The following is a 27,342-nucleotide window of genomic DNA, read 5'->3' as shown; positions in this document are numbered from 1 at the left end:
GGTGTACCTCGCCGTGATATTGCTGGAATATTGCTAAAAGTGGCGTAAAACCATACTCATTCACTCTTTTCGTGCGATCATGTTATGCAAGTCAAGTAACCTCAATATTCATGCTCGGACACGATGTTAAATGAGAAATCATTTGCATAAAGAATTTTTGTCATTGGTCGCCATCTAAGACGATACGTCCAGTAAGTTCCATAATTTACGTATATATGGCGATTTGTTGCTTAACGCGTTCAAAATAGCATTATTGTACCCAAAACTTTTGTCTAAACGTTTTCGTTTATGAAGACGGTATCCATTGCTGTAATATGATTGGCTTACGAGCATGATTTTTACCAATGACGAACCTTATAGCAGACTGGCGAAAAATCGTCATTAGGAACCAATCTTTATCCAATAAAATCGCTTCTTACAGCTGCGAAAAGACTGCTGGCAAGGTTACTATGATATTATTGATGATAAGAGCTTTGGAACAATACCCGCCATAAATGAATCTTCTAGAGTGTTGTTCATACGGAGCTTCGAAAACGGAGGCATTTCCCAATATTGTGTCTCGTTACCGGGTGAAAAGCCAAGGTTATCGGGAAATAGGCAACCATACATCTTATTTAATTAATATTTATATAATAATTTTCTGATTACGTAAAAATCAAATATAAAAGAAATACTAGTAGGTAAGAGGATATTATGGCATCTTACAAATGGATTAAAATAGCGGGAGTTTACGTCTCCTTCGTGGTTTATATGGACATTTTAAGTGTGTAAATTTGTATTACTATTACAAATATATTTATTTAAGTTGAAGTTGTATTATTTGAATAATATGACAAACATACCTTTGGTATTTATCAACAGTTGGATTAGACCTAAAGAATTTAAATGGTGTATGACATGGCAATAATGTTTCACGAGCTGATATTTTCCTTGATAAACGCTGGCTTCTATCTTATTATAAGGTTATATTTCTCATGTTTCATTTTTTTCATTATTCTATTTAGTCTAAAGAAAGTGTACTTTACCTGATACAGAGTGACTTTTGCCCATCGTTAGTGTTTTGTTAAATCATTTCTTCATGTGAATGTGTACCAAACGTCATTCATGAAATAGGTATGTTAATAATACCTTTATTCAAAGACAAAGGTGCAGAAATCATCGTTTTGATTAGAATGTGCACTTCAAGATCATGTCACATGATTGTGACATCAATTAATTTTTTATTGAGTAATACAGATGTGTACAGTAAATTCTCTAACTCTTCATATTATTTGAAATTCAACATCCTTTTCTGTTTAAAGAAGTTAAAGTATATAAATGGGTGGGTCGATGGAGGACATGGTGTAAGCTAGTTTCAGTTGAATTTGTCATATGTATGAAATGAGAAATCATACATTTATCTGCGTTAACTTTCCTTTGGACAGCAGTTACAATTAAAAGAAAGACTTGTTGAAAGTTTTTTTCATTCGTAAAGCGTAGGGCTAGTAAGTTTTGGAAAGGACTAGCAACATACAAAATCCACTAGCCCGGAGGGCCAGTTACATTTTTAGTGAGAGTCGATCCCTGCTGTTTTAAAATAGAAATATACACAGAAAAATGTTCTGGATTTTCCTTTTCTTGCACTATGAAAGAATCTATGCAATGCACAATGGTTACTCACATATACTGTGATTCAATATAAGGTAAAAGAATGTCAAAGTGGACGGATCTCAAAAACTGTTCTTTCACAATATATTGCAATACGTATCGCGATACAGAACAGTGTATCGCAATAAATCGCAATACGTATCACAATACAAAACAGTGTATCGCAATATATTGCAATACGTATCGCGATACAGAAGAGTGTATCGCAATGTATCGCAATACCAAATTTGAGCCAATACACAGCCCTAATTATAGTTTATAGTTTTATAGCATTTGGTATATGCATAAACGCGAGATAAGAATATATCTCTGACAAGCTTAAATGCATGTATATCTAGAACTAAAATACATTATCTGTCGTGGTCATTTATGGACGTGTTCCGATAATCTCGTCATATGCTTAAAGTTACGACCTTTGCTAAGGTCTAGTAGATAGTGTGTCTGCTCGGAAAGCGGAAGGTCAGTAGTTCGATCCTCTGGTCGTGTCATGCCAAATCACATCAAATATGGTACTGCCTGTTGCATTCCACAAATTGTTTTTTCGGTGAACTTCAGACTTGTTCTGAATATTCGGAGACAGAGGTCTAACTGTATCTATGGTCACCATTGATGGTAACAAATTATGGATGTAGGTTTTTCCCTGAAATTATGTAGTGCCAGAAAAAGAAATTTAAATCAAATGTGACCGAAATGATCGTGGCTTCTTTCTTAAATTGCAAACGTTGAGGGCAATCTTTTGATTTGGTCAACAATATGGCGAAAATTCCATTTATATCAAACACTTTCTGTGAATATAACGTATATAAATATACTACGCCAACGTCCAAGATAACACAGTCTCGATTTTCCGACGATAAAGATTCCATTCGACAAAATTATGTAAACAGAACACTGATAATCGGTAATGGCACCAAAAGTTTAAGGGTAAACACAATTTTTTCCATTGGCCATTATTTGAGCATCGACCATTTGGATTGCCCTTTGTTCTTCCGTGTCATCGTGACCGCGTGTAACAACATGAACATAACGAAGTCCCATGAAAGACGGTGACACCAGTCACGTGGTTCATGTTTGCGACTATTTACATGTCGTCCAGGACTGTTTCCCTGTTGCAGGATTTTACAAGTACGGTCACCTGACTGGCTTGATTCATTTAGAAGGCGTGAACCTACTGAAAATTGCTTGCAAAGCGTATCGATACAGGTTCATCAGCAGAGATCCAAATAGGTTCCTAACCAAAAGCGTCCGCTTATCTGATGAACAGATTCCTAATTGAACTCGATGCCCATTCAGTGTATATTTAGTAATATTTGTCAACGTTTGCAAAATACAAAGATCAAGGACACGACATACATACATACACTGACAGTGCCATAATCAGTTCCATTAGGATACACCGCCGTTCTAAAACATGGGTATGCAGAATGTCAAGTCACAAGAATAAAAATGCGAAATTTCTCAGTTCAATATCGTGTATGGCCGCCCCGCGCATTCACCACTGCCAAACACCGCCTCCTCATCGACTGCCTGATGCTTGTGAACACGTGGTTGGGGATTCTGCGCCATTGCTCTTGCAAGGCAGCGCCAAGTTCCAGCAAATTCTGAGGTTGGTTCCTAAGACCACGAAGCCTTCTCCCAAGTGCTTCCCAAACGTGCTCTATTGGATTAAGGTCAGGGGACCTCGATGGCCAGTCCATGACGTTGATTCCAGCGTTTTGAAGGAAATTTCGTGTCAACATCGCGGTATGCGGCCGAGCATTATCATGCTGGAACTGTAGACCTGGGCCATGAAAGAAACGAGTTCAGGGGTGAGCACCTGGTCGCGGTAAACAGCAGCTGTGAGGTTTCCACGGATGACCAGAAGTCGGGAAAGGTTGTTCCCACAGAAAGCACCCCACACCATGCAACTTCCGCCCCCGAATCTGTCGACTTCCTGTACACAACATTGGGCATACCGTTCACGACGTCATCTCCAGACTCTATGCATGCCGTCCGCGAATCTGAGGGTAAACCTGGATTCATCGCTAAAGACGACTCGATTCCAGTCTCTCTGGGTGCATCGGAGGTGACGTTGGGCCCACAGCATACGTTGACGTTGATGAAGCGGCGTCAATATTGGCCCACGATATGTTCGTCGAGAATGGAGATTGGCAGCTCGCAACCGATTTCGAATGGTCTGTGAGGACAGTCGACCTCTAAACATCTCAGCCCTGGTTCGTGTAGCCGGCAGAAATCTGTCACGTAGGTGACGTAGGACGATTTGACTGTCTTCTGCTCGTGACGTCACACGTGGACGACCCGACCTTGGGCGATCAGAAGTGGTGCCAGTTTGTTGTAGACGACCTCGCAAGTCATACACAGTACGACAGCTACATCCCATTGCTCTTGCGACGTCAATAACTGATCTTCCCGCTTGCAACATGCCAACGGCACGTTCACGTTGCACATTTGACAATCGTGGCATTTCAAGTACCGTTAGAACTGTGGTTTAAAAGTGTTTTTTCAATTCTTGAGGCCAATGCAAACACGTGCATATGAAGAAAACTTCGATGCGAAGATCACGTGATCGACTGCACGTGCAAAACCTGATTTGGCACTAACGTCATTTGCACGACGAATGGATGGGTTTGTGTGGGTTTTGTTAACGTTTTTCTAGAGTCGAAAGATAAGGATCCCATTTCGGATACATAGATGTATCATCAGAGAAAAAGTATTCATTATTTTTCAAATTACATTTTGTTAAGTTTCTTTTTTGACTCAGTTGTGGTTGTGTGCGTACGTGTGTGTGCGTGTGTGTGTTATTAAAACAGGCTAACAGGAAGTTTATTGGCCTCTACGTGCATATGGAGTGCTTGGATCTCTATTGGCAACAGATTCCAATGGTATTGAGGTAACCATCAGGGGACAACGCCAGAAGGTCCTCACAAAGCTTTCGCATTATAATCAGAACAGTGAGAATTGTATCTAAAGACTGAATGTATATTTGAATGGTTCAGTAGGTGGGAAGGGCAAATTGAAACATGTGCAGACGTACTTTTCAGCTATTTTGCTTGTATCATGTATTTGTCGCTTCAGAGGATCAGAAGATTTTTAAATGTTATTTTTTCTGTTTGGGTGTTCACTGTGAATAATGTCTCACTGTAAGCTCACATTCATGTATGTACATGTAACTATTGTTAACTAAGAAAGGCAAGTGTTGTCATTCCAACACGCTATAATCCCCGGTTCATCGAATGTTCGAACAATTGTTACGCCCTAGACATTTGCTACAGAAAGGGAAAACTAATAATGTCATTTTAATGTCCTCAATACATATTTAGAACTAATTTATCTTAGAATCGTTCTGACATATAGCCCATTTGAAGTTAAGTTAAGTTTGAGATTTACGGCTGAATAAATATGTGCATATTTACCGTTTATTTGTCAGTGTGTAGCGAAACCTTTAATTGACCATTCATAAACAGATGGTTTGCCAGACCAAACACGAATGTTTTAATGCCACAGATTACAACATTCCAGCTATATAATGTCCACTGCAATGGCCTGATATAGTTGTGGAAACACTACAAGATGAATATTATGTGATGACAAGTCCTTTTTTCCTTTTCTGTACTCGGTTTTTACTACAGCTCTTACACAAAATGTGTGAAAAGGGACGCCGCCTATTCCAAGTTCGTGCCTGCTACATGGAGAGTTGTGCTATTGCTATTAAATAGGAATGATGCAAAGCGGTTGCAAAAAAGAAGTTGCCTATCCTGTCCCATCCGTCACAATCAATGCAAAGGCTAGTCAATTGTCAACCTTAAAGCATGGGAACATATAGATTAAATGAAATATTGGGAATGACATTCGACATACTTTGTTGTCACTGATGCGCCAAGTGTCTTCCACGTGTCTACAATAAAACGTCATGACACGACATGACCAGTTTCGTCCAATGGTTGGATTCATAAGCAACCTGTGCTTGGTGTTATAAAAAACTACTCGGGTCTACAAGTGCACACCCACGCCTCGTAAGACAAATGATGACTGCACACTCAGGCAAACATGCATACATGCACATGCACACATACATACATACATACATACATACATACATACATACATACATACATACATACATACATACATACATACATACATACATACATACATACATACATACATACATACATACATACATACATACATACATACATACATACATACATACATACATACATAAAGGGTAGAGACTCTTGTGGTGTTGTGCTTGTAATTGAAAGCAGAACTTGCCATACTTTTAAATAGGTTTTATTGATTTAAACATCATTTCTATATTTTGTGATAGCCAACAATCGGGTCTACAAGATGACGTGTGGCTGCCCTTATTCACAGGAGATGGGGATGTCAAAAGCAGTTGGATCCGTGGTGCCTGTTTTATATCCATTGAAGTATAGTTCTGTATCTGTAGCTGATGAAAAGCAGAATGTTCATAGTAAATACAAAGCATGTTGTGGAGAGAATGATTTGATGCAAAACAACTCCATTCTACATGGTAATATAGATTTTAAAGATACTGGATTTTGATTGGTTAAACGGAGGTTTCTAATGCTTTTTGCTACATTTATGGTTTGGTGTTTCAATTACCGTGATGGCTAATATTTATTGCAGTCTATTGTAAATCTACCAGTAACCTCACTTTATATTGAAAACGCAGATTGCGTTTCCCTCCCGAAAGCAACAAAAAGGCAATGTTTCATTCCTTCGAGATCGAAATCGGAACATTACCTCCTGGACTTCTGCGCCTGCGTCGATCTTTGTAAAGGATCTACTCACGACTTGCTGCCGGGTTGTTGACTCCCAAGTAGGTTAAAACACAGTCGGGGTCGGTGACGCCCATGGTTATGTTGATAGAACCGTTGATAACCACCCAGTTGTTGGACTTCATCCCACTTGATTCAGTGCCGATGTAGCTTGAGCCAATGTCTGCACTGTCGTCTACACAGAAGGTAGCCACTGATATGTTACAGTAACTGTATTATAAGAGAAGACTATTCTATAATGACACTTGCGATGTCACCACTCGGCCTTTTAATCCCTCTAAACAAGCACCTCACAATGGAGAGATAATAAGACGTGTTAGCTTGCATAATACAGGCTGTTTTGCCAGACCCTTTAGCTGATAAGAATCTTTAGCGAAATAGATCAAGTTGTTATTAATGGCCTTTTCCAACATTGTACTTCTAAAATGTCCCTCAAAGAAACGTACGATGAGCATATGTTTCAAAGGTATAGGATGCATGAAATGTATGCCCCAAATATCTTCAGTCTAAGTAAACTTAGGCTCAGTATTATTCGTTACACTGCTATTCTGAGTCTAACAAAACCTAGTAGAAGGTCGTGTGAGCTAACCTTTTTTGACTGACCAATTAGAACACAGCTTACCAAATCGCGAAAGTTAACATTCGCACATACCGTTTGAACCTTTACCTCAAAAACTCGAACGACTCCGAATGCTATTTTCCGCACGATCGCTTCCGAGTGATACACGCAATGAGTACACAGTCGCTGAAAATAGCGTTTTTGTCAATATTCAAGGATGTTATCTTGCGAAAAATATAAGCAAACTGTAACCATGCATTAGAAACCCACAAGCGTATATACTGCAGGTCAAATCTCTGTGTTTTATGCGCATTTTCGTTTGTTGACAGATCAGTGTCAGCGACCAGGGATGAGAAAATACAAAAACCGTTCTGTAAGTCCCCCCAAACTCTAACAAGTAGCCGTTGCCTGATTGGTTAAATTCGTTCGGCCGTCTTGCGTTTGATTGGACGGTCATAGGTCGAAATAATACTGAGTCTAAGTTTACTTAGACTGCAAATAGCTTGAAACACACAATTCCGGCATGTATTTCCTACAGTGTATGCATTTATTTCGATGGTGTGAAATCCGACTTTTGGTCCTGTGTTTATCACAACGTGACCACATGAATCATTTCTATAAATTTCATGATCACTTTTCACCCTGACACACGTACTCGGAATGCACTTTGGCAGAAGCACGTCTATTGGCACGTCCTTCGTACATGTTCCATTGGCCAAGATGGTGTAGCGTTCATTCTGGAAAATCCAAAATATATTTGAAAAAGTCCTGCAGTATGTACAACACGCAGCGCGTATGTAACAGTAAACACGTAGAAGGTGAGGTGAGGTGAGATGAGGTGAGGTGAAATGGGGTTGAACGTCACACTTAAACATATTTTACTCATTAATGCCAAGTGCCAGGCAACGACCAACAAGTACCAAATTTTAACGTCGTTTGGTATGACGCGCCCGGGGATCGAACCCGCGACCTTCCGGTCTCCAGAAAGGCGCACTAACATTACACCACGCAGGCGGTGTAACACATAGAACTATGCCTCAATTACCTGTATGTAACACGCAGAACCGTACTTCAATTACCTGCATGCTACACACCAAACCATACATCCATTACCTGTATGTAACACACAGTACCGTACTTCAATTACCTGCATGCTACACACCAAACCATACATCAGATACCTGTATATAACACGCAGAACCGTACTTCAATTACCTGCATGCTACACACCAAACCATACATTCATTACCTGTATGTAACACACAGAACCGTACTTCAATTACATGCATGCTACACACCAAACCACACATCCATTACCTGTATGTAACACGCAGTACCGTACTTCAATTACCTGCATGCTACACACCAAACCATACATCCATTACCTGTATGTAACACACAGAACCGTACTTCAATTACCTGCATGCTACACAAGAAACCATAGATCAATTACCTGTATGTAACACACAGAACCGTGCTTCAATTACATGCATGCTACACACCAAACCATACATTAGTTACCTGTATCTAACACGCAGAACCGTACTTCAATTACCTGCATGCTACACACAAAACCATACATTAATTACCTGTATGTAACACACAGAACCGTACTTCAATTACCTGCATGCTACACACCAAAACCATACATCAATTACCTGTATATAACACGCAGAACCGTACTTCAATTACCTGCATGCTACACACCAAACCATACATTAATTACCTGTATGTAACACGCAGAACCGTACCTCAATTACCTGCATGCTACACACAAAACCATACATCAATTACCTGTATGTAACACGGAAGGCCGCACGACAATTACATGTCTGTAAAACGTGCAACCAATTCCAAATGAGCAGGAATTATCAGGGGCAACCAAACTTCAATACAAGTGCCCGAATGAACCATACCCAAATAATCTGTTCACAAAAAGGTGAGATGAGGAGCGATCACTGGTGCAAGTACAGCAAATTGTCGACACTTCTTTTGTATACCCTAATGCTGCCTGCCATCAGGATAACAGCAAGTACCATATTTAAACGTCTTTTTGTATAATTACTGCAGGAATCGAAACCCGACTTCCCCCCGTGGACAAACGCTCTGTCCACAAGATAACGAGCATCAGTTAACGGTTGAACCATACCTCAATGAATTCTAGGTAGGATGGCGAACAACATCTAACTGTGGAATTGGTGACTATTTCCAATGTACAAATGAATAGTGATACCTTTAGATAGGCCGTAACAATTTTGGTTGACTTCGCAATTAATCCATACACAGTGTACTGGATGGCAGTAGCTGCTTTGTCGTAGTCGTAGTAGAAGTCAGCATTGATCTAAAATGTATAATACAAGACCAATGATTTTACAGACAATGTTATACAATGAGGGAGATTTTCAATGTGAAAATACTACAAAGGTATCTAAATATAACTACTTAATAATATAACAACAACAACTACTACTACTACTACTACTACTACTACTACTACTACTACTACTACTACGTAGATCGTTGCTCATGATTTTTTTTATCACTGAACTCAATTATTTACAGACCGCCGGGTTGTATTTTTACTGAGTGCAGCGTTAAACAACATGCGAATATCTTCCACTATTATTGCTATTTTGTGTTTCTCGAGTACACCATACCGTTGAAGTTGAAGTTACACGTATCTCTTCTGTCCACACAAAATATAATCTATTGTCAAAAACATGTCGCTATGGTAAACATGATATTTTGTACTTACGTTATTTCCCTGGAAGGGCGCGCGAACATCAAACACTTTTGCTGACCAAGCGGTTTCCATGCAGCAAGGTGTAGGTTGTGCCTTGACGGTCGCCAGGCAGGACAGAATGACCAGGAGCAGCAGCAGCATGTTGGACGTCAGACGTTGGAGTGAATGGTGGTGATCAACTGGCCGCTAGTTTTATAGGCACTGGATACGTTTCTGCGACTCTGTACCTCCTTACCTGATGAAATCAGGAACAGCGTTCTATCCAATTAATGTTAATAGGTACCGTTTCAGTTTGACGTTAGGTCACAGAACTGTGTGGAAAGTGAAACATATTTGAAATCTGTGAACGTGTGTAAAACTTCAGATGTATGTCACCTCAGGTTAGACACTGCAGCCAACATTTATCAGTTCTTCATTGCAAACACATGAGAATATTTGTTCGAGCAAACGGACCACATTAAGCTTATCATTTCTCTACGGCATTATGTGTTCACGTTCCTAACGATTTAGTGCATATTTCGCAATAAGAACCCACGTTGCGTAACATGGAATCTACTGAGGTAAGTCGGTCCTTTGGACGACATTGTTTTTAAGAGGTCAAGGAAATTTGATAATACTCTTTCGTAATCTGTCTCTCTCCCACAAGGAGACAAGTTTTCACGATCCATCCTTCGTATATTCATTGTATATCTCGCACTTTCATTTTTTTGTGGGGGGTTACACGTGTGGGTGACACGAACTGGTCAGTATTGAGACATCATGTTTGGACCCTGTCCTTGACATACATTTTTCTGTACATATGTTATAAAATCAAGCTCGACGGCCAAGATTAGCATGAGTAGCCTACGCATTATAATTTCAACCGACCACCCCTCATACCATTACACTTCAACTCTGAAAACGACGTTGCTGAGGAACGCGACCGACGCTGATACGTTCTCCTACACGCCTATTGACTCCAGGACGACCAGAGTTGTCAATATGAAACCCCGATTCAAAAATTGGCAAATTCACACAGCTACTTCTTGTTTGAAAGATTGGTTATTGAAGATTATCATCAGTAGCCTACGCATTCTAATTTCAAATAACCATCACGAGTTGTGTTCTCTGATAGATTGTAAAGCCACCTCATACCATTACATTACTTCCACCCTGAAAACGACGGGGCCGAGTCTTGCCTCATGTATACCTCTTGCACCATCAGTTATCAATGAAACCTAGACACATCAACAGTAGACTGCCTCAGTCTAAAGTTCTGAACCTTACATCCTGTCTATACCGAGGTCAGCGTGCCTGACGGTGACGTAAAACCGGACATATATCTGGACACCGAGCAGGATGTTCTTCTCCATAAGCTTCGATCACTGAATGGTTTCATGTCAGGAATTGCCAACCTGTTATTGTGGTAGGATCCGTACGTGCATCAATGGAATATGGTTGTCTTGTTGACGTGACGCCACACGTGGTAGGCCGGATCGTTGCAACTCATGACTCAAGCCCTTCGAAAAGACGTTATTGTGATTTGATGACCATAGTTGATTTTCAACAAGTATTATTTATGGTTAAACAAAGTTGCCTTTCTAACCACCTGTTAACTTAACAATCATGCATTGTGTGTTGTCCACATTTAGAACCTATGTCTGTGAGTATCATGCTCCTGGAAACACGACAGAATCCACGTGTGTCCATTAAGTACGTTTATTTTTCTATTTCGTGTCATTTGTATGTTTGTAGTTTATTTTACTGATATGATATGATAATGAATTTATATAGCGCCTGCTTCCAAATAGTATTTGCTCAAAGGCGCTGAAGAAGAGAGTAAGAAAAGCCTATGAGAGTGATATTGTGAACAGGTGGGTTTTTAGGGCTTTTTTGAAAGAGTCTTACAATTGATTTCTTTGATAGTGATAGGGAGGCTGTTCCAGAGTAATGGGGCTGCAGCTGAGAAGGCTCTGTCACCCATAGTGGTTTTGGTGGTTGGCTGAGACAGAAGAAGGGAGTTGCTGGAGCGGAGAGATGTGCTGGGAGTATGGAGAGTTACAAGATTCTTCAGATATTTGGGAAAGTCATTTTCGTAAATGCAGCTGTGTGTGAAGAGGAGAAGTTTGAAATTGATTCTGAAGGATATGGGGAGCCAGTGAAGTTGTTCGAGGATGGGAGTGATGCTGTCATATCGTGGAACACGGACAACAACTCGGGCAGCAGAGTTTTGATTTCTTTGCAGTTTGGAAAGTAGATGTCCAGGAATGTTAAAGTAGATAGAGTTGCAGTAGTCGAGTTTGGAGATTACAAGACTTGTCATGAGTAACTGAGATGTGTTATAGACCAAAAGGTGACGGATTTTGCTGATGTTGAGAATGTGCAGGCATTTTCCCGATAAACATTGTCTTGATTTAGTCATTATAGTCAGTTATAACTTGGCTGAATTTTCCAACTGAAATTATGCTTTCTCCAGAATGTCTAGATATTAATAGTACATGTTTTAAATTTTATTGTTAGAAAATCTTATCTAATAATTTTGTCATATCTCAGCTTGATACGACCTTGTGCCCTGCAGCCTCGATAGCATTGGGCATATGCATTACACGAGATAAGTATATATGTCTGCCAAGATTAAATGCATGTATATTTAGAACAAAATAACATTATCTGACATTTATGGTCGTGGTCATTTATGAACTTGTTCCGATAATCTGGCGAATGCTTAAAGTTACGACCGTTGCTAAGGTCCAGTAGATAGTGTGTCTGCTCGGAGAGGGGAAGGTCGGTAGTTCGATCCTCTGGTCGTGTCATGCCAAGTTACGTCAAATGTGGTACTGCCTGTTGAATTCCGCAAATTGTTTTGTCGGTGAACTTCAGAATTGTTTTGAATATATGGAGACAGAAATCTAACTGTATCTATGGTCACCACGGTTAGTTAAAAATTGTAGATTGAGGTTTTCCCCTGAAATTATGTAGTGCCATATAAAGTTGAGAAAACCAGATGTGACAGAAATGAACGTCGTTGTTTTTTTCTTAAATTGCAAACGTTGAAGGCAATCCTTTTGATTTTGTCAAACACATGTGACCACGTGTAACAACATGTTGAACACAACGATGTCTCATGAAAAGACTGTGACACCAGTCACGTGGTTCATTTTTGCGACTATTTACATGTCGTCCGGGATTGTTTCCCTGTTGCAGGATTTCAGTAGTAGGGTCACCTTATTGGCTTGATTCATCATGAAGGAGTGAACCTACTGAAAATTGCTTGCAAAGCGTATCGATACAGGTTCAACAGCAGAGTGAGAATCCAAATAGGTTCCTAACCAAAAGCATCCGCTTATCTGATGAACAGATTTCAAATTGAACCCGATGCCCATTCAGTGCATATTTCGTAATATTTGTCAATGTTTTCAACATACAAAGATCAACATCACACTACAAACATATATATAGATATATACATATATACACATACATCTCTTTATATACTGTCCTTGATCTATATAGATATATGGTTGTGTGAGTGCGTGTGTGTGTGTGTGTGTTATTAAAACATGCTAACAGGAAGTTTATTGGCCTCTACATGAATATGGAGTGCTTGGATCTCTATCTGCAACAGATTCCAATGGTATTGAGGTAACCATCAGTGGACAACGCCAGAAAGTCCTCACAAAGGTTTCGTCAGACCATGTGCATTATAATCAGAACAGTGAGAATTGTATCTAAACACACTGAATGTATATTTGAAAGGTTCAGTAGGCGGGAGGAGCAAATTGAAACCTGTGCAGAAGTACTTTTCAGCTATTGCGCTTGTATCATGTATTTGCCGTTTCAGAGGATAAGAAGCTCTTTACATGTATTTCTGTTTGGATGTACACTATGGATAATGCCTCTCCGTAAGCTCACATTTATGCATGTACACGCAACCCTTGTTAACTAAGAAAGGCAAGCATCGTCATTCCAACTCGCTACAATCTCAGTTCATCGCATGTTCGAACAATTGTTACACCCTTGCTTTTGCTACAGAAGGGTAAATTATTAGGGTCAGTTTACCGTCCTCAACACATTTTTAGAACCAATTCATCTTAGAATCGTTCTGACATGGTCAATTTGAACTCGTTCGTTAAGTTTGAGATTTACGGCTGAACAAATATGTGTACGTCTACTGTTTATTGGTCATTGTGTAGTAAAACCTTTAATTGACCAATTCATAAATAGATGTTTTGCCAGACCAAACACGAATGGTTTAATGCCACAGATTACAACATTCTAGCTATATTATGTCCACTGCAATGACCTGATAAACTTGTAGGAACACTACAAGATGAATATTATGTGATGACGATAATACTTACTTCCTTCTCTGTTCTCGGTTGTGACTACAGCTCTTACACAAAAACCGCAAAATATTACGCAAAAAAGTACGCCGCCTATTCCAAATTCGTGTGTGCTTCAAGGAGAGTCGACTGTATCATGAGAATGTGCTATTGCTATTAAATAGTATTGATACAAAGCGTTTGCGAAAATAAATGTGCGTATCCTGTCCCACCCGCCACAATCCCATGCAAAGGCTAGTCAACTGTCCACCTTAAAACACGGGGACATATGGAGCAAATGAAAAATAGAGAATGACATTGGACATACTTTGTTGTCACTGATGCTAGGGCTGCGTAATATAACCAGTTTACCGGTATTTACCGGTTCAGACATGAAATCGATACGCATTGCGATACGCTGATCGAAAACCGGTATTTCGACATGCATTCGGAAAACTTCTTAACACTCGGAAATCTTCGGATATTTCCGTTTTTCACACCGGAAGTCAAGGTTTGAAGTTGTCTTCTTAATTTTTGCTCAAGTGTTTCGCAATGGATTTGAATGTTTTAAATATTTACTCATTAATGACCAGTGATCTCTGCCTAACCTGGTCAAGTTGCTGTCTAACATCTCAGCGCTTTTTGAGAGTGTAGAAACTAGTTTAAACTAGTAACCACTGTGTTGATGTTAAATTGTTCTTTTCCTTGTTTCATTTGTGCCAACTATTATTTATTTTGTCATGATTAAAAGTTTTTATTAAAGCTCAATCAAGCATAGTGATTTTGTTGTGCTTTTGCTAAAGCATTTTTAATCAAACATTAGCTTGATTATAAGTATTTTTTTGTTTAAAAACAAATCTTGCAATATAATGCAATACATATCGCAATATATGCTTTCGCAGTATAAAAAATCACTGCAATACCCACCCCTAACTGATGGGCCAAGTGTCTTCCACATGTCTGCCATAACACGTCGTGACACGACATGACCAGTTTCGTCCAGTGGTTGGATTCATAAGCAACCTGTGCTTGGTGTTATAAAAACTACTCGCGTCGTCGTACGATGACACTAAAAACCTCCAACCATTTCTTCGCCTCGTAAGACAAGTGAAGACTTCACACTCATGCATGAAAGCGTGCGTTTGTGTGTGGGCATCTATACATACATACATACATACACACACACACACACACACACACACACACATCCATCCATCCATCCATCCATACATACATACATACATACATACATACATACATACATACATACATACATACATACATACATACATACATACATACATACATACATACATACATACATACATACATACATACATACATACATACATACATACATGCAAATCACCAGTTAGACTGCACTGTGAACTTGTATAAAGGGTAGAGACTCTTGTGGTGTTGTGCTTGTAATTGAAAACACAACTTGCCATACTTATAAGTAGTTTTTATTGATATAAAAATATTTGTATATTTTGTAAAGTCCAACAGACGACAATCGGGTCTACAAGATGAAGTGTGGCTGCCCACATTAACAGGAGAGGGGAACGTCGAAAGCAGCTGGATCCGTGATGCCTGTTTTATATCCGTTGAAGTAAAGTTCTGTATCTGCAGCTGATGAAAAACAGAATGTTTCATAGTAACTACAATCCATGTTGAGTGAAACATGATTTAAAGCAGAACAACATGATATTCGATTTTGATTGGTCATTACGAGGTTTCTAAAACTTAAAACTGGCACAAATCGAACCTCATGGTTCGGTGGTTACATCACCACAGTGGCATTACCTCCATCTTGTGTAGACAATGATTTGATGCAAAACAACCCCATTCTACATCGTAATATAGATTATAAAATTACTCGATTTGATTGGTTAATCAGAGGTTTCTAATAATCTTTTGTTACATTTTGGTTTGGTGTTTGCATTACCGTGGTGGCTTATATTTATTGCAGTCTATTGTAAGTCTGCGGGTAACCTCACTCTATATTGAAAACTCACTCTATATTGAAAACGCAGATTGTGTTTCTCTCCCGAAAGCAGCAAAGAGGGAATGTTTCCTTCCTTCGAGAAAGAAATCGGAACATTACCTCCTGGACTGCCTCACCCAAGTCGATCTGTGTAAAGTATCTACTTACGACTTGCTGCCTGGTTGAAGATACCCAAGTAGGTTAAGACACAGCCTGGGTCGGTGACGCCCATGGTTAGCTTGACAGAGTTGATAGTCATCAACCAGTTGTCGGATTTCAACCCGCTTCCCTCAATGCCGATATAGCTTGAGCCAAGGTCTGCACTGTCGTCTACACGGAAGGAGACCATTGATATGTTACAATTACTGTATTACAGATACATGGCTATTCTATCATGACACTTGCAATGTCACCACTGATACTGGTAGCAAAAGCGAATGCAAGATAATAATACTGCCTGGTTTGCCAGACCCTTCAGGTGATAAGAATCTGTATCGAAACGTAAAACTCGCGAAATAGATACCCACGTGCACAATTCGGATTATTTGAAATATGTTTATCAAAACATTGAGCGTTCAAGTCACTACAACCCAACCTGAGGCGAGCATGGATTATTTGAGTTTTACAAAATCTAGATCCAAAGTGTTTATCAAAGAGAATATTTCCTTGTTTGGTCTGTAATCGTGTTTTGAACGAATTAAGTTATTAACGAGTTAATTTATTTATGGAACTTTACCAGAAATATTATTATATAATATTATATGAATAATATAATATAGAGGTTGACAAAAACTATGCATTTATGGTATATATTTAATCATTTTAAATATATTGAGGCATTTTGACTACACTCTGGGGCAATTTGACCAAACCTGGGGCAATTTGACCAAAACTCCGGCGCATTTTGTAGCTGGGGCTATTCGACTGGCACCCGATGAAGTTGTTATTAATGGCGTTTGCCAATATTGTACTTCCCAACTTATAAAATACCCATCAAAGAAATATACGATTAGCATATGTTTCAAAGGTATAGCTTTGCATGAATTGTATGCCCTAAATAGCTTGAAACATACGCAATTCCGGTCCTAGCATGTATTTCCTACAGTGTATGCATTATTTCGATGGTGTGAAATCCGACTTTTAGTCCTGTGTTTATCACAATGTGACCACAAGAATCATTTCTGTAAATTTCATGAAGAAAGATCACTTTTCACCCCGATACACGTACTCGGGATGCAGTTTGGCAGAAGCACGCCAGTTGGGACGTCTTTGGTACATGTTCCATCGGCCAAGATGGTGTAGCGTTCATTCTGCAAATCCAAAATATATTTTGAACAACCCTGAAGTATGCACAACACGCAGCACGTATGTAACACCTAGAAGATGAGGTGAGGTGAAATGGGGTTTAACGTCACACTTAAGAATATTTCGCTCATATGACGACGTGCATGCGTGTGTATGTGTGTCTGCTTGTACTAGCCCAGACTCAAGCTGGTTTTCAGTGCTGGCTCAATGAGATACCATGTATGAAGTTAAGCATGAACTGACTCCGAGTCGACCAGTCCTTGTTTTACCCATTAATGCCGAGCGCCAGGCAGGGACCAACAAGTACCATATTTGTACGTCTTTTGGTATGACGCGGACGGGGATCGAACCTGCGACCTTCCGCTCTCCGGGCGGACGCTCTAACCATTACATCACGGAGGAAGTGTAACACGTAGACCCATACCTCAATTACCTGTATGTAACACGCAGAACAGTATCTCAATTACCTCTATGTAACAAGCAGAACCGTATCTCAATTACCTGAGTGTATATAACACGTAGAACCGTATCTCAAATACCTTATTTAGACGTATACCTCAATTACCTGTATGGAACACGTAGAGCCGCACGACAATTACATGTCTGTAAAACGTACAACCATTCCGAAATAAGCAGGAAGAACTCAATGAAGGTGCCCATGCCCAAATAGTCTGTTCACAAAAAGGTGAGGAAAGGTGATATAACTGATGTATTGCAAATTGTGGACACTTCTATTGTATACCCTAACGCTGCCTGCAATCAGGATAACAGCACGTCCCATCTTTTAACGTCATTTTGCAGGATATTGCTACAGGAATCGAAACCCAACTTCCCTGCTCTGTCCACAAAACAAAGAGCATCAGTTAACGGTTGAACCATTCCTCAATGAATTCTAGGTAGGATGACGAACAACATCTAACTATGGCTTTGGTGACTATTTCCAATGTACAGATGAGTGGTGCTACCTTTTGATACGACGTGACAATTCTGGTTGACTTCGCAATTAATCCATACACAGTGTACTGAATGGCAGTAGCTCCGTTGTTCCAGTCGTAGTAGAAGTCAGCATTTATCTAAAATGTATAACGCAAGATGAATGATTTTACAGACATTGTTAAACAATGTGGGGGAGGGAGATTTTCAACGTGAACATTTAGAGCAGATACATTCCAGATGTAACTACTTTCGTTTTGTTCTGGATTTGAAAATACTACAAAGGTATTTAAATGTAACTTCTTTTGACATGTTATGAGGGAGACAACAACAACAACAACAACTACTACTACTACTACTACTACTACTACTACTACTACTACTACTACTACTACTACTACTACTACTACTACTACTACTACTACTACTACTACTACTACTACTACTACTACTACCAATACTACTACTACTGCATGTACCCATAAATATCCGGGTTAGAATTGGTGTTCCGCCATATCGATAACGCTTTAATATTACTGAGTGCAGCGTTAAACAACAAACGAACTTCTTCTGTCATTCTGTCATTGTTATTTGGGGGTTCTCGAGTACACCGCACTGTTGAAGTTGAAGTTATCTCTTATGTGCACACAAAATAAAATCTTTTGTCACAAACATGTCGCTATGATAAATGTGACCGTTTTGTACTTATTTCCTTGGAAGGGTGCGCGAACATCAAACACTTTTGCAGACCACTTGTTTCCAATGCAGCAAGGTGAGGCTTGAGCCTTGACGGCCGCCAGGCAGGACAGAGTGACCAGAAGCAGCAGCATGTTAAACGTCAGACGTTGGATGGAATGGTGGTGATCAACTGGCGGCCAGTTTTATAGGCACTGAATACGTTTCTGCGACTTATTTCCTTCTTACCTGATGAAATCAGGAACAGCGTTCAATCCAATCAACGGTAATCGATAGCATTGACTTTGACTTGATAGCGTTTCTGTGTCACGTTAGGTCACAGAACTATATGGAAAGTGAAACATATTTGAAATCGGTGAGCGTGTGTAAAACTTGAGATGCATGTCACCTCAGGTTAGACACTACAGCCAACATATAACGGTTCCTGATTGCAAACACATGACAATATTTGTTCGAGCAAACGGGCCGTATTAAGTTTATCTCTTCTCTATGGCATTTTGTATTCACGTTCATAATGATTCAGTGCATATTTCGCAATAGGAATTCACCTTGCGAAACATGAAATGTCTGCCCTTTGTTTCTAAGGTCAAGGAAATGTAATGATACCCTCTCGTAATCTGGCTGTCTCCCACAAAGATACAGGTTTTCACTATCCAAACGGACCATATTAAGATCTGTTCTCCATGAGATTATGTTTTAAAGTTCATGACGACTCGGTTCTTCATTGCAAACACATGTCAATATTTGTTCGAGCAAACGGACCATAGTAAGCTTATCTGTTCTCCATGAGATTATGTTCATGGCGATTCAGTGCATATTTCGCAATAAGAATCCACGTTGCGAAACATGAAATGTACCAAGGTATGTCTGTCCTTTGGACGATATTGTTTCTGAGGTCAAGGAAATATAATCATACCCTCTGGTTATCTGGCTTATCACGATCCTACCTACGCAGTGTAGATTTCTGATATTCATTATTTCATTTGGGCGGTGTTACACGTGTGGGTGACACGAACTGGTCCGTACTGAGACATTATGTTTGGACACCGTCCTTGACATACATTTTTCTGTGCAGATCTTCTGAAATCAAGCTCGACGGCCATCTGTTCGCACATTAGCACTGCTACTTATTGACGGTTTTCTACCTATTACAATTAGCTACAGTTTATTGACGGACTGATTGTTAAAAATTAACATTGAATTATAATTTCAACTTACCATCATTAGTTGTGTTCTCTGATAGATAGTAAAGCCATCTCATACCATTGCACTTCCACCGTGAACACAACGGTGCTAAGTAACAAAACCATCTGTAAAACGTTCTCCCAGAAGCATGTACACCTCTTGTACCATCAGAGTTGTCAATATGAAACCTGGACCCGTCAACAGTGGACTGTCCCAGTCTAGTATTCTGAACCTCACATCCTGTCTCAGAGCTCTGCGTGCCTGACGGTGACGTAAAAGTAAAACCGGACGTATATCTGGACCCTGACCTTGCGTCCATAAGCTACGGCCACTGACTGGTTTCAGCTCAGGAATTGCCAACCTGATATCTTGGTAGAATATGCACCAATCGAATATGGTTGTCTTGTTGACGTGACGCCACAGGTGGTGGGCCGGATCGTTGCAACTCATGACTCAAGCCCTTCAGTAGATATTGACTTCAAAAAGACGTTATTGTGATTTGATGACCATATTTCTGGTAACTTCGTTTTGCGCCATTCCTGTTTGTTCGAAGTTGATTGTCAACAAGTGTTATTCATGTTTAAACAAAAGTGCCCTTCTAACCACCTATTAACTTAACAACAATGCATTGTGTGCTGTCACATTCAGAACCTATGTCTCTAAGTATCATGCTCCCAGAAACACGAAAGCATCCACATGTGTTCTTTAAGTACGTTTAGTTTGCTGTTTCGTGTTATATGTATGTTTATAGTTTATTTTACTGCAGGCATTTTCCCGACAAAAATTGTCTTGATTTAGTAATGCACAGTTAATTATAGCTTGGCCTGAATTTTCTAACTGAAATTATGCTTCTCAGAATGTCAAGATATTAATAGTACTTTATAATACTTTTATGTTAGAAAATCTTATCTAATACTGCCATATCTCAGTTTGATACGACCCTGTGCTCTGCAACCTCGATATCATTGGGTATATGCATAAACGCGAGATAAGAATATATCTCGGCCAAAGTTGAATGCATGTATATCGAGAACTAAAATACATTATCTGACATTTATAGTCGTGGTCATTTATGGAACTGTTCTGTCGAATGCTTAAGTTACGATCTTTGCTAAGGCCTAGTAGATAGTGTGTCTGCTCGGAGAGCGGAAGGTCGGAATCTTACTGATTGTGTCATCCACATGGTATAAATTCCTTTTGTATCAAATAATTTCTGTGCATATAACGTATGTACATATGTTACGCCAACGCCAAAGATAACGATTTTCCGTCGATAAGATTCCGTTGCACAGAATAGCGGTAAAACATTACATAAACAGAGCACTGATAATCAGTGATGACACCAAAAGATAAGGGTATAAGGCTAAACACAATCTTTCCATTGGCCATGGTTTGGGCGTCACCCACTTTGTTTGACCTTTGTTTTTCCGTCTCACTGTTGGCTCTGAGCTTGTACAGAGTGACCATGAGTAGTAACACATAACGACGTCCCATGTAAACACGGTGACAAACTGACACCAGTCACGTCATTCATCTTTGCGACTATTTACATGTCGCCGGGGATTGTTTCCTAAATGGTCACCTAAGTAGCTTGATACATTATAAAAGAGTGCAACTGTTGAAAATCTTTTGGAAATAATTTCGATGTATGTTCAACAGGTTCCACATCACAAGCATAGAATTGTAATAGTTCGTTCAAACGGAGCAGCTTCCGCTTCATGAACCTGTGTCCGACTTCAAAATGGACGCTAAGTCCATTAAGTGCATATTTCGCAATATTAGTAAATGTTTTCAAAATCCAAAGATCAAGGCCACCCAGTGTCTCTCTGTCTCTCCCTCTCTCCCGTTAGCGAAACAACAGTGACTTATTAATGAAGCGAGCGAATACTCGTACGAGCAGACACATTCAGAAGCATGACTCTATGTGACATTGCGTATGAAAATACACAAGGCCATTTTAGAAAGTGGTCAAATGTAACATATGTTATATTTGGGATTACACTTTCTCAGTAAAGTACAGATTCTAGATAGTACTTTTTTGGTTGAGTCCCATCCGGGATTCGAACCCATACCCTCAGAGTCAGGCACCTAATCCCCAGCACGCAAAGTCAGACGCCTAGACCGCTCAGCCACCGCGGCTGTACTTTACTAAGAAAGTGTAATCCCAAATATAACATATGTTACATTTGACCACTTTCTAAAATGGCATTGTGTATTTTCATAGCTTTCGGCCGTGGGAGCCGTGCCAATTAACACTTATCAGAGGGGTACACAAAGTCCGCAGTCTAGACTACCAGTTGTCCGACTTCCATTGTTGTGGAAGCCGCGGTGGCTGAGCGGTCTAGGCGTCTGACTTTGTGTGCTGGCAATTAAGGGCATGAATCTGAGGGTTTGGGTTCGAATCCCCGATGGGTCTACATCTCTATTTTGAATAACTGATACTGTTGAATTTGAGGTTAAAATTTCTACACATTTTATAATATTTGGACAGTTTTAATACCTGTGTCAAAAAAGGTTTAGAGATGGTATCAAAAGCTGTTTGAGTTATGAGAAACAAACCTGGTTTGCTTAATGTTTTAGTTTAAAAATAATATCATAGAGCATCCTGGTGTTTTCACTAATACATCTATCAGGAAGAAATCCTGTTTCATTCTCATGTATAACTGTATTCAAGGTTTATTTCAGTCTGTTTTCAATACATTAACTGATTATATTATATAGAGCATTGAGCAATGAGTTTGGGCGCCAATTTTGTAACATTTTTCTGTCCTTAGACAGGTGATAATTCCCCTGTTCATTGTACATGTTAATGAATTGTTAGTAAAGATCCCCATTATAAATCTAAACATCCATGGGCTTAAGTCGTTCCAGAAGAATTTGAAACATTCAATAGGATAACCATCGATACCTGGGAACTTATTTCAGGTCCTTTTCCACGTCATCATAATATTTCCCATTAATTTGTGGTATGGTTCTATCATTCAGAAGTTCATTATTATTCATCCAGGTAATTGATCTAATAGCAGAACTTGGCCCATCTTCCCCACTGAAAGACACTCAGAACAACACTGAATGATGGCCTTTGAAGTCCATATTTAGACACATAATATTGTTGGAAAACGTCATCAAGCGGTAGCCAGGCTCGCTGGTTGACACATGTCATCGTATCCCAATTGCGTAGATCGATGCTCATGCTGTTGGTCACTGGATTGTCTGGTTCAGACTCGATTATTGACAGACCGCTGCCATATAGCTGGAATATTGCTAAGTGCGGCATAAAATTAAACTCACTCACTCACTGGAAAACTTCAGTTTGACCACACTGTTGACTTTTCATACACATATGCCATCACCAGAAAGGGTAGCGCCTCTTGTGGTGTTGTGCTTGTAACTGAAAACAGAACTTGCCATGAATAACATATTTTGAAACTTTTATTGACAGTTGATGGGGACATCGAAAGCAGTTGGATCCGTGATGCCTGTTTTACGTCCGTTAAAGTATAGTTCTGTGTCTTGAGCTGAAGAGAAAACAATACCTTTAATGTCAATCATAATCATAATTGTTTGGAACATACTTTAAAGCACAACAAAAATATTCTACATCGTACTATAGATTTTGAAAATATTCGATTTTGACGTCCACCATCAGTGGATAATATTCTTTGCAGTAATTCATGGCGACGTTGTTCACCTTCAATTAAGAATATAGTGAGTGCTATTAAGTCTATAGGTATCCTTGCTCTATATTAAAAACACAATTGGTTTATCCCCTGTTTAATACCTCCACAAATCACCATCATCATTATCATCTATGGGTTTCATCCCTCCGAGATGATGGGAAAGTCAGAACATTCCTTTATGGACTTCGACGATGCATTTAAGAATTGAAATCGAATATCAATCTCGCTGGATTTTCTTCCTTCATACCAGGGGATTCTGGTCACACTGTCTCGTGGTGACCTTTAATGGTTCAGCCAGATTATAGGATCCCCCTGCTTCTGCATTCAAGCCGTTTGGTCAAATTCATTTGTCTCTCACACGTGTAAAGTGAATAATGTCATTATATAACGACTTGTACTGATCTTTGTATAGTATCTACTCACGAACTGCTGCCTCGTTGAAGATTCCCAGGAATGTTAAGACACACTCGGGGTCGGTGACGCCCAAGGTTAGGTTGACAGAGCCAATAGTAACCAACCAGTTGGCAGATTTGAACCCGCTTCCCTCAGTGCCGATATAGCTTGAGCCAAGGTCTGCACTGTCATCTACGCGGAAGGATGTGTTATATTAGATGTATCAAAACAAATTCAAAATATAATCCCAGCCTAATCCCTGGGTCACTACTGAAGGAAAAAGAGTATATCTAGCACCCAAACACTGCAGCCCACCTAGCTATAGGAATATCCCAAACTGTTTTAAATGAGTAATATAACATCTGTTTTGTTACCAAACAAAAATGATTTAATTTAAGAAACAATAATAATTGTTGTATTAGAAATATTTGTTAGGTGACAACAGAACAAAGTTAAACACACACATGTATCAATAGAACAAATTGAAAACGTGAAACAGTTTATACAAGCAGGTATCAAGATGGATGACATCACAATGTATCTTCGTGGGACTTTAGATGATTAAAATGCAATTTTACGATAAAACCTCAAAGGTTCAAAGGCAGAGGAAAACACGGTTCAGTTGTACGTGGTACCCCACTCACTATTATTCACATACGAACAACACCAATTACACAGCGACATTACGATAGTAAAAAATATGATAATCATCTGTTGAAATTCAATAAACAAAGAGCAATTGTGACGTTGACACGTACTCGGGATGCAGTTTGGCAAGAGGACGTCAGTTGGGACGTCTTTGGTACATGTTCCATCTGCGGCGATGGTGTAGCGTTCATTCTGCAAATTCAAAATCATATATTCTAAACGGTTTTGTATGTACTGAAATTATGTTGGGTCCAAAACCAAAGTCTGATTTTGTTATAATCACTGAAATGTAAGCACATGTAGGAAATGTTTGGTGATAGCTGACTGCATGGTACCTCGATGGACTGCGGGTACCCGTATGTTTGATTACCTTGATAAACTGTAGGCATCTGAAAAGATTACACATCAGTTGCACGGTTTCATCACAATACAATCAACCAGACTGAACCATACTCAACAGGGATAACCACACCACATTGAAGGATAGTTACCAGGTTGAACCATATTTCAATAGTCTAGTCTTTTAGTCTGTATAACAATATCCAAATGAGTAGCAATGAAGAACAATTCGTCGAACGGCAAATACCGGGTTGACGCATGCCTCAGTTAGAATAATTTAATAAGCAGAATCACATCTCAATTACCCCTATTTTACACGCAGAGCCAGACCTCAATTACCTATATGTAACACGTAGAGCCATATTTCAATAATACGTGTAATACGCAGAACCGTACTTCAATTACATGTATGTAACACCTAGAACCTTAACTCAATTACCTGCGTGTACTAAGGCAAGGTGTGATCAGATGGGGCCACCTGTGATGCGTTCCCGCAATTGGTGTGAGTGGAAGCGTGCGCGTGTGTATGAGGGCGTGTGTGTTTGAGCGTGCGTGCTTGTGTGTGAGAGAGAGCGTGTGTGTGTGCGTGCGTCCGTGTGTGTGTGTGTGTGTGTGTGTGTGTCTGTCTGTCTCTCTGTCTGTCTGTCTGTTTGTGTTTAGTGGCTAGTACTGAAACAAAAGTAGCAAACAGTCAGCTCCGATGCGACCACTTCTCTTTTATACCCCGCATGATATTTATACTCTGCCGGTGACAATTTCCATTGTAAATGAATGGTGCTACCTTTTCATACGACGTGACAATTCTGGTTGACTTCTGAACTGATCCATCCACATAGTACTGGATGGCAGTAGCTCTGTTGTTCCAGTCGTAGTAGAAGTCAGCTTTTATCTAAAATAGAAAAGAAACAGGCGATTCATTCCGGATGTAATTACAGTCGTTTTGTTCTGGATTTGAAAATACTGTAAAGGAATATCAATAGACAGAAACGGCAAAACCCTTTCCACTTTCGTACACAATTGTCGATTGTACAATTATGACTACATGTACATCATAAGTAAGTGTTTGGGTCTGCATTCACCAGTATTACAGCTGTACGAAGCGGTCTGCAAACAATCGAGTCTGAACCAGACAATCCAGTGATTGTTACTATGAGATATCATGACTTCAATTTCTGAACATGAGTCGTATAAAACTTTTTAAAATCTTGGTAAAAAAAGCATGCTCGATTGTACCTCAAACGTTTTAAAATGTAAACACCAAAGGCTGGAGCTGTTGGAATATTGCTCGACATGAAAGGGAAGTTAACCATTGGGATGTGGAAATCATCCCTTTTGCCATACAGCCTTGTGGAGAGCCAAATTACAACTGCTTTTGATTTGTTTTTATTAGATTGCTGTAAAATATTCTTCTTATACAAAGTACCAATATTACTACTTCTACTACAACTATTACTACTAATACTAATATTACAATATACTACTATTACTACTACTAAAAGTTGTATTTATCATCGTCATTTTTAACTTTCTCAAGTAAATTAAATTGGTATTTGTATCTCTTACTATATCCACACAAAATAAATTCATATTGTCACAAAAATAATCATTTCATACTTACGCTATTTCCCTGGGACTGCGCGCGAATGTCGAACGCTGTGGCTGACCAACCGATTCCAATGCAGCAAGGTGTAGCTTGAGCCTTGACGGCCGCCAGGCAGGACAGAGTGACCAGAAGCAGCAGCATGTTGGACGTCAGACGTTGGATGGAGTGGTGGTGATCAACTGGCCTCCAGTTTTATAGGCACTGGATACGTTTCTGCGAATGTTTGCATCCTTAACTAATAACATCATTAACAGCATTCTATTCAATCAATGTTAATCGATAGCGTTTCAGTGCCACTTTAGGTCACAGAACTGTGTGGAAAGTGATACATATTTGAAATATTGGAACGTGTGTAAATACTGAGATGTATGTCAATGCAAGTGCAACAATGCAGCCAAAAACATCGGTTCTTCATTGCAAACACATGTCAATATTTGTTCGAGCAAACGGACCATAGTAAGCTTATCTGTTCTCCATTACATTATGTTCATGGCGATTCAGTGCATATTTCGCAATAA

General features: G+C 39.5%; 3 protein-coding genes and 1 long non-coding RNA gene across 4 annotated transcripts; 1 reads left to right on the top strand and 3 right to left on the bottom strand.

Annotated features, from left to right (window-relative positions):
- Positions 1 to 5,924: 5,924 nt before the first annotated feature.
- LOC124260752 lies at positions 5,925 to 9,925 on the bottom strand. The gene is made up of 5 exons (XM_046695063.1): positions 9,767 to 9,925; positions 9,245 to 9,352; positions 7,667 to 7,748; positions 6,466 to 6,627; positions 5,925 to 6,100 (listed from the first exon to the last, which is right to left on the bottom strand). The coding sequence occupies exons 1-5, from the start codon at positions 9,893 to 9,895 to the stop codon at positions 6,015 to 6,017; spliced, it is 567 nt and encodes a 188-aa protein (XP_046551019.1). The 5' UTR covers positions 9,896 to 9,925; the 3' UTR covers positions 5,925 to 6,014.
- A 351-nt stretch (positions 9,926 to 10,276) lies between these two features.
- Positions 10,277 to 12,078, top strand: LOC124260754. The gene is made up of 2 exons (XR_006894159.1): positions 10,277 to 10,314; positions 11,660 to 12,078. It is a non-coding gene; the product is annotated as an uncharacterized LOC124260754 (long non-coding RNA).
- Positions 12,079 to 15,505: 3,427 nt separating this feature from the next.
- On the bottom strand, positions 15,506 to 20,079 carry LOC124260748. Its single transcript, XM_046695060.1, has 5 exons — positions 20,038 to 20,079; positions 18,313 to 18,420; positions 17,271 to 17,352; positions 16,211 to 16,372; positions 15,506 to 15,687 (listed from the first exon to the last, which is right to left on the bottom strand). The coding sequence occupies exons 1-5, from the start codon at positions 20,077 to 20,079 to the stop codon at positions 15,605 to 15,607; spliced, it is 477 nt and encodes a 158-aa protein (XP_046551016.1). The 3' UTR covers positions 15,506 to 15,604.
- Positions 20,080 to 23,575: 3,496 nt separating this feature from the next.
- LOC124260742 lies at positions 23,576 to 27,011 on the bottom strand. The gene is made up of 5 exons (XM_046695054.1): positions 26,840 to 27,011; positions 26,003 to 26,110; positions 24,993 to 25,074; positions 24,265 to 24,426; positions 23,576 to 23,679 (listed from the first exon to the last, which is right to left on the bottom strand). Exons 1-5 carry the CDS (start codon positions 26,963 to 26,965, stop codon positions 23,594 to 23,596), a joined length of 564 nt encoding a protein of 187 aa, XP_046551010.1. The 5' UTR covers positions 26,966 to 27,011; the 3' UTR covers positions 23,576 to 23,593.
- Positions 27,012 to 27,342: the final 331 nt, after the last annotated feature.

This window comes from Haliotis rubra, unplaced genomic scaffold (genome assembly GCF_003918875.1).
Source record: "Haliotis rubra isolate DU_JTF1 unplaced genomic scaffold, ASM391887v1 Scf773, whole genome shotgun sequence".
NCBI classification, from domain to species: Eukaryota; Metazoa; Mollusca; class Gastropoda; order Lepetellida; family Haliotidae; genus Haliotis; species Haliotis rubra.
The sequence above is the reverse complement of the archived record's forward strand: the minus strand, read 5'-3'. Positions and strand labels throughout refer to the sequence as shown.

Coding starts and splice junctions, on each gene's coding strand:
- LOC124260742 (XM_046695054.1), bottom strand. CDS start 26,965: ATGCTGCTGCTTCTGGTCACTCTGTCCTGCCTGGCGGCCGTCAAGGCT. Junction 25,075..26,002: donor TTGTCACGTCGTATGAAAAG/GTAGCACCATTC, acceptor TTGAATTTGCAG/AATGAACGCTACACCATCGC. Junction 24,427..24,992: donor CTTGCCAAACTGCATCCCGA/GTACGTGTCAAC, acceptor CCTTCCGCGTAG/ATGACAGTGCAGACCTTGGC.
- LOC124260752 (XM_046695063.1), bottom strand. CDS start 9,895: ATGCTGCTGCTGCTCCTGGTCATTCTGTCCTGCCTGGCGACCGTCAAG. Junction 9,353..9,766: donor CGCCCTTCCAGGGAAATAAC/GTAAGTACAAAA, acceptor TATACATTTTAG/ATCAATGCTGACTTCTACTA. Junction 6,628..7,666: donor TCTGCCAAAGTGCATTCCGA/GTACGTGTGTCA, acceptor CCTTCTGTGTAG/ACGACAGTGCAGACATTGGC.
- LOC124260748 (XM_046695060.1), bottom strand. CDS start 20,079: ATGGCCGTCGAGCTTGATTTCAGAAGATCTGCACAGAAAAAT. Junction 17,353..18,312: donor TTGTCACGTCGTATCAAAAG/GTAGCACCACTC, acceptor TTGGATTTGCAG/AATGAACGCTACACCATCTT. Junction 16,373..17,270: donor TCTGCCAAACTGCATCCCGA/GTACGTGTATCG, acceptor CCTTCCGTGTAG/ACGACAGTGCAGACCTTGGC.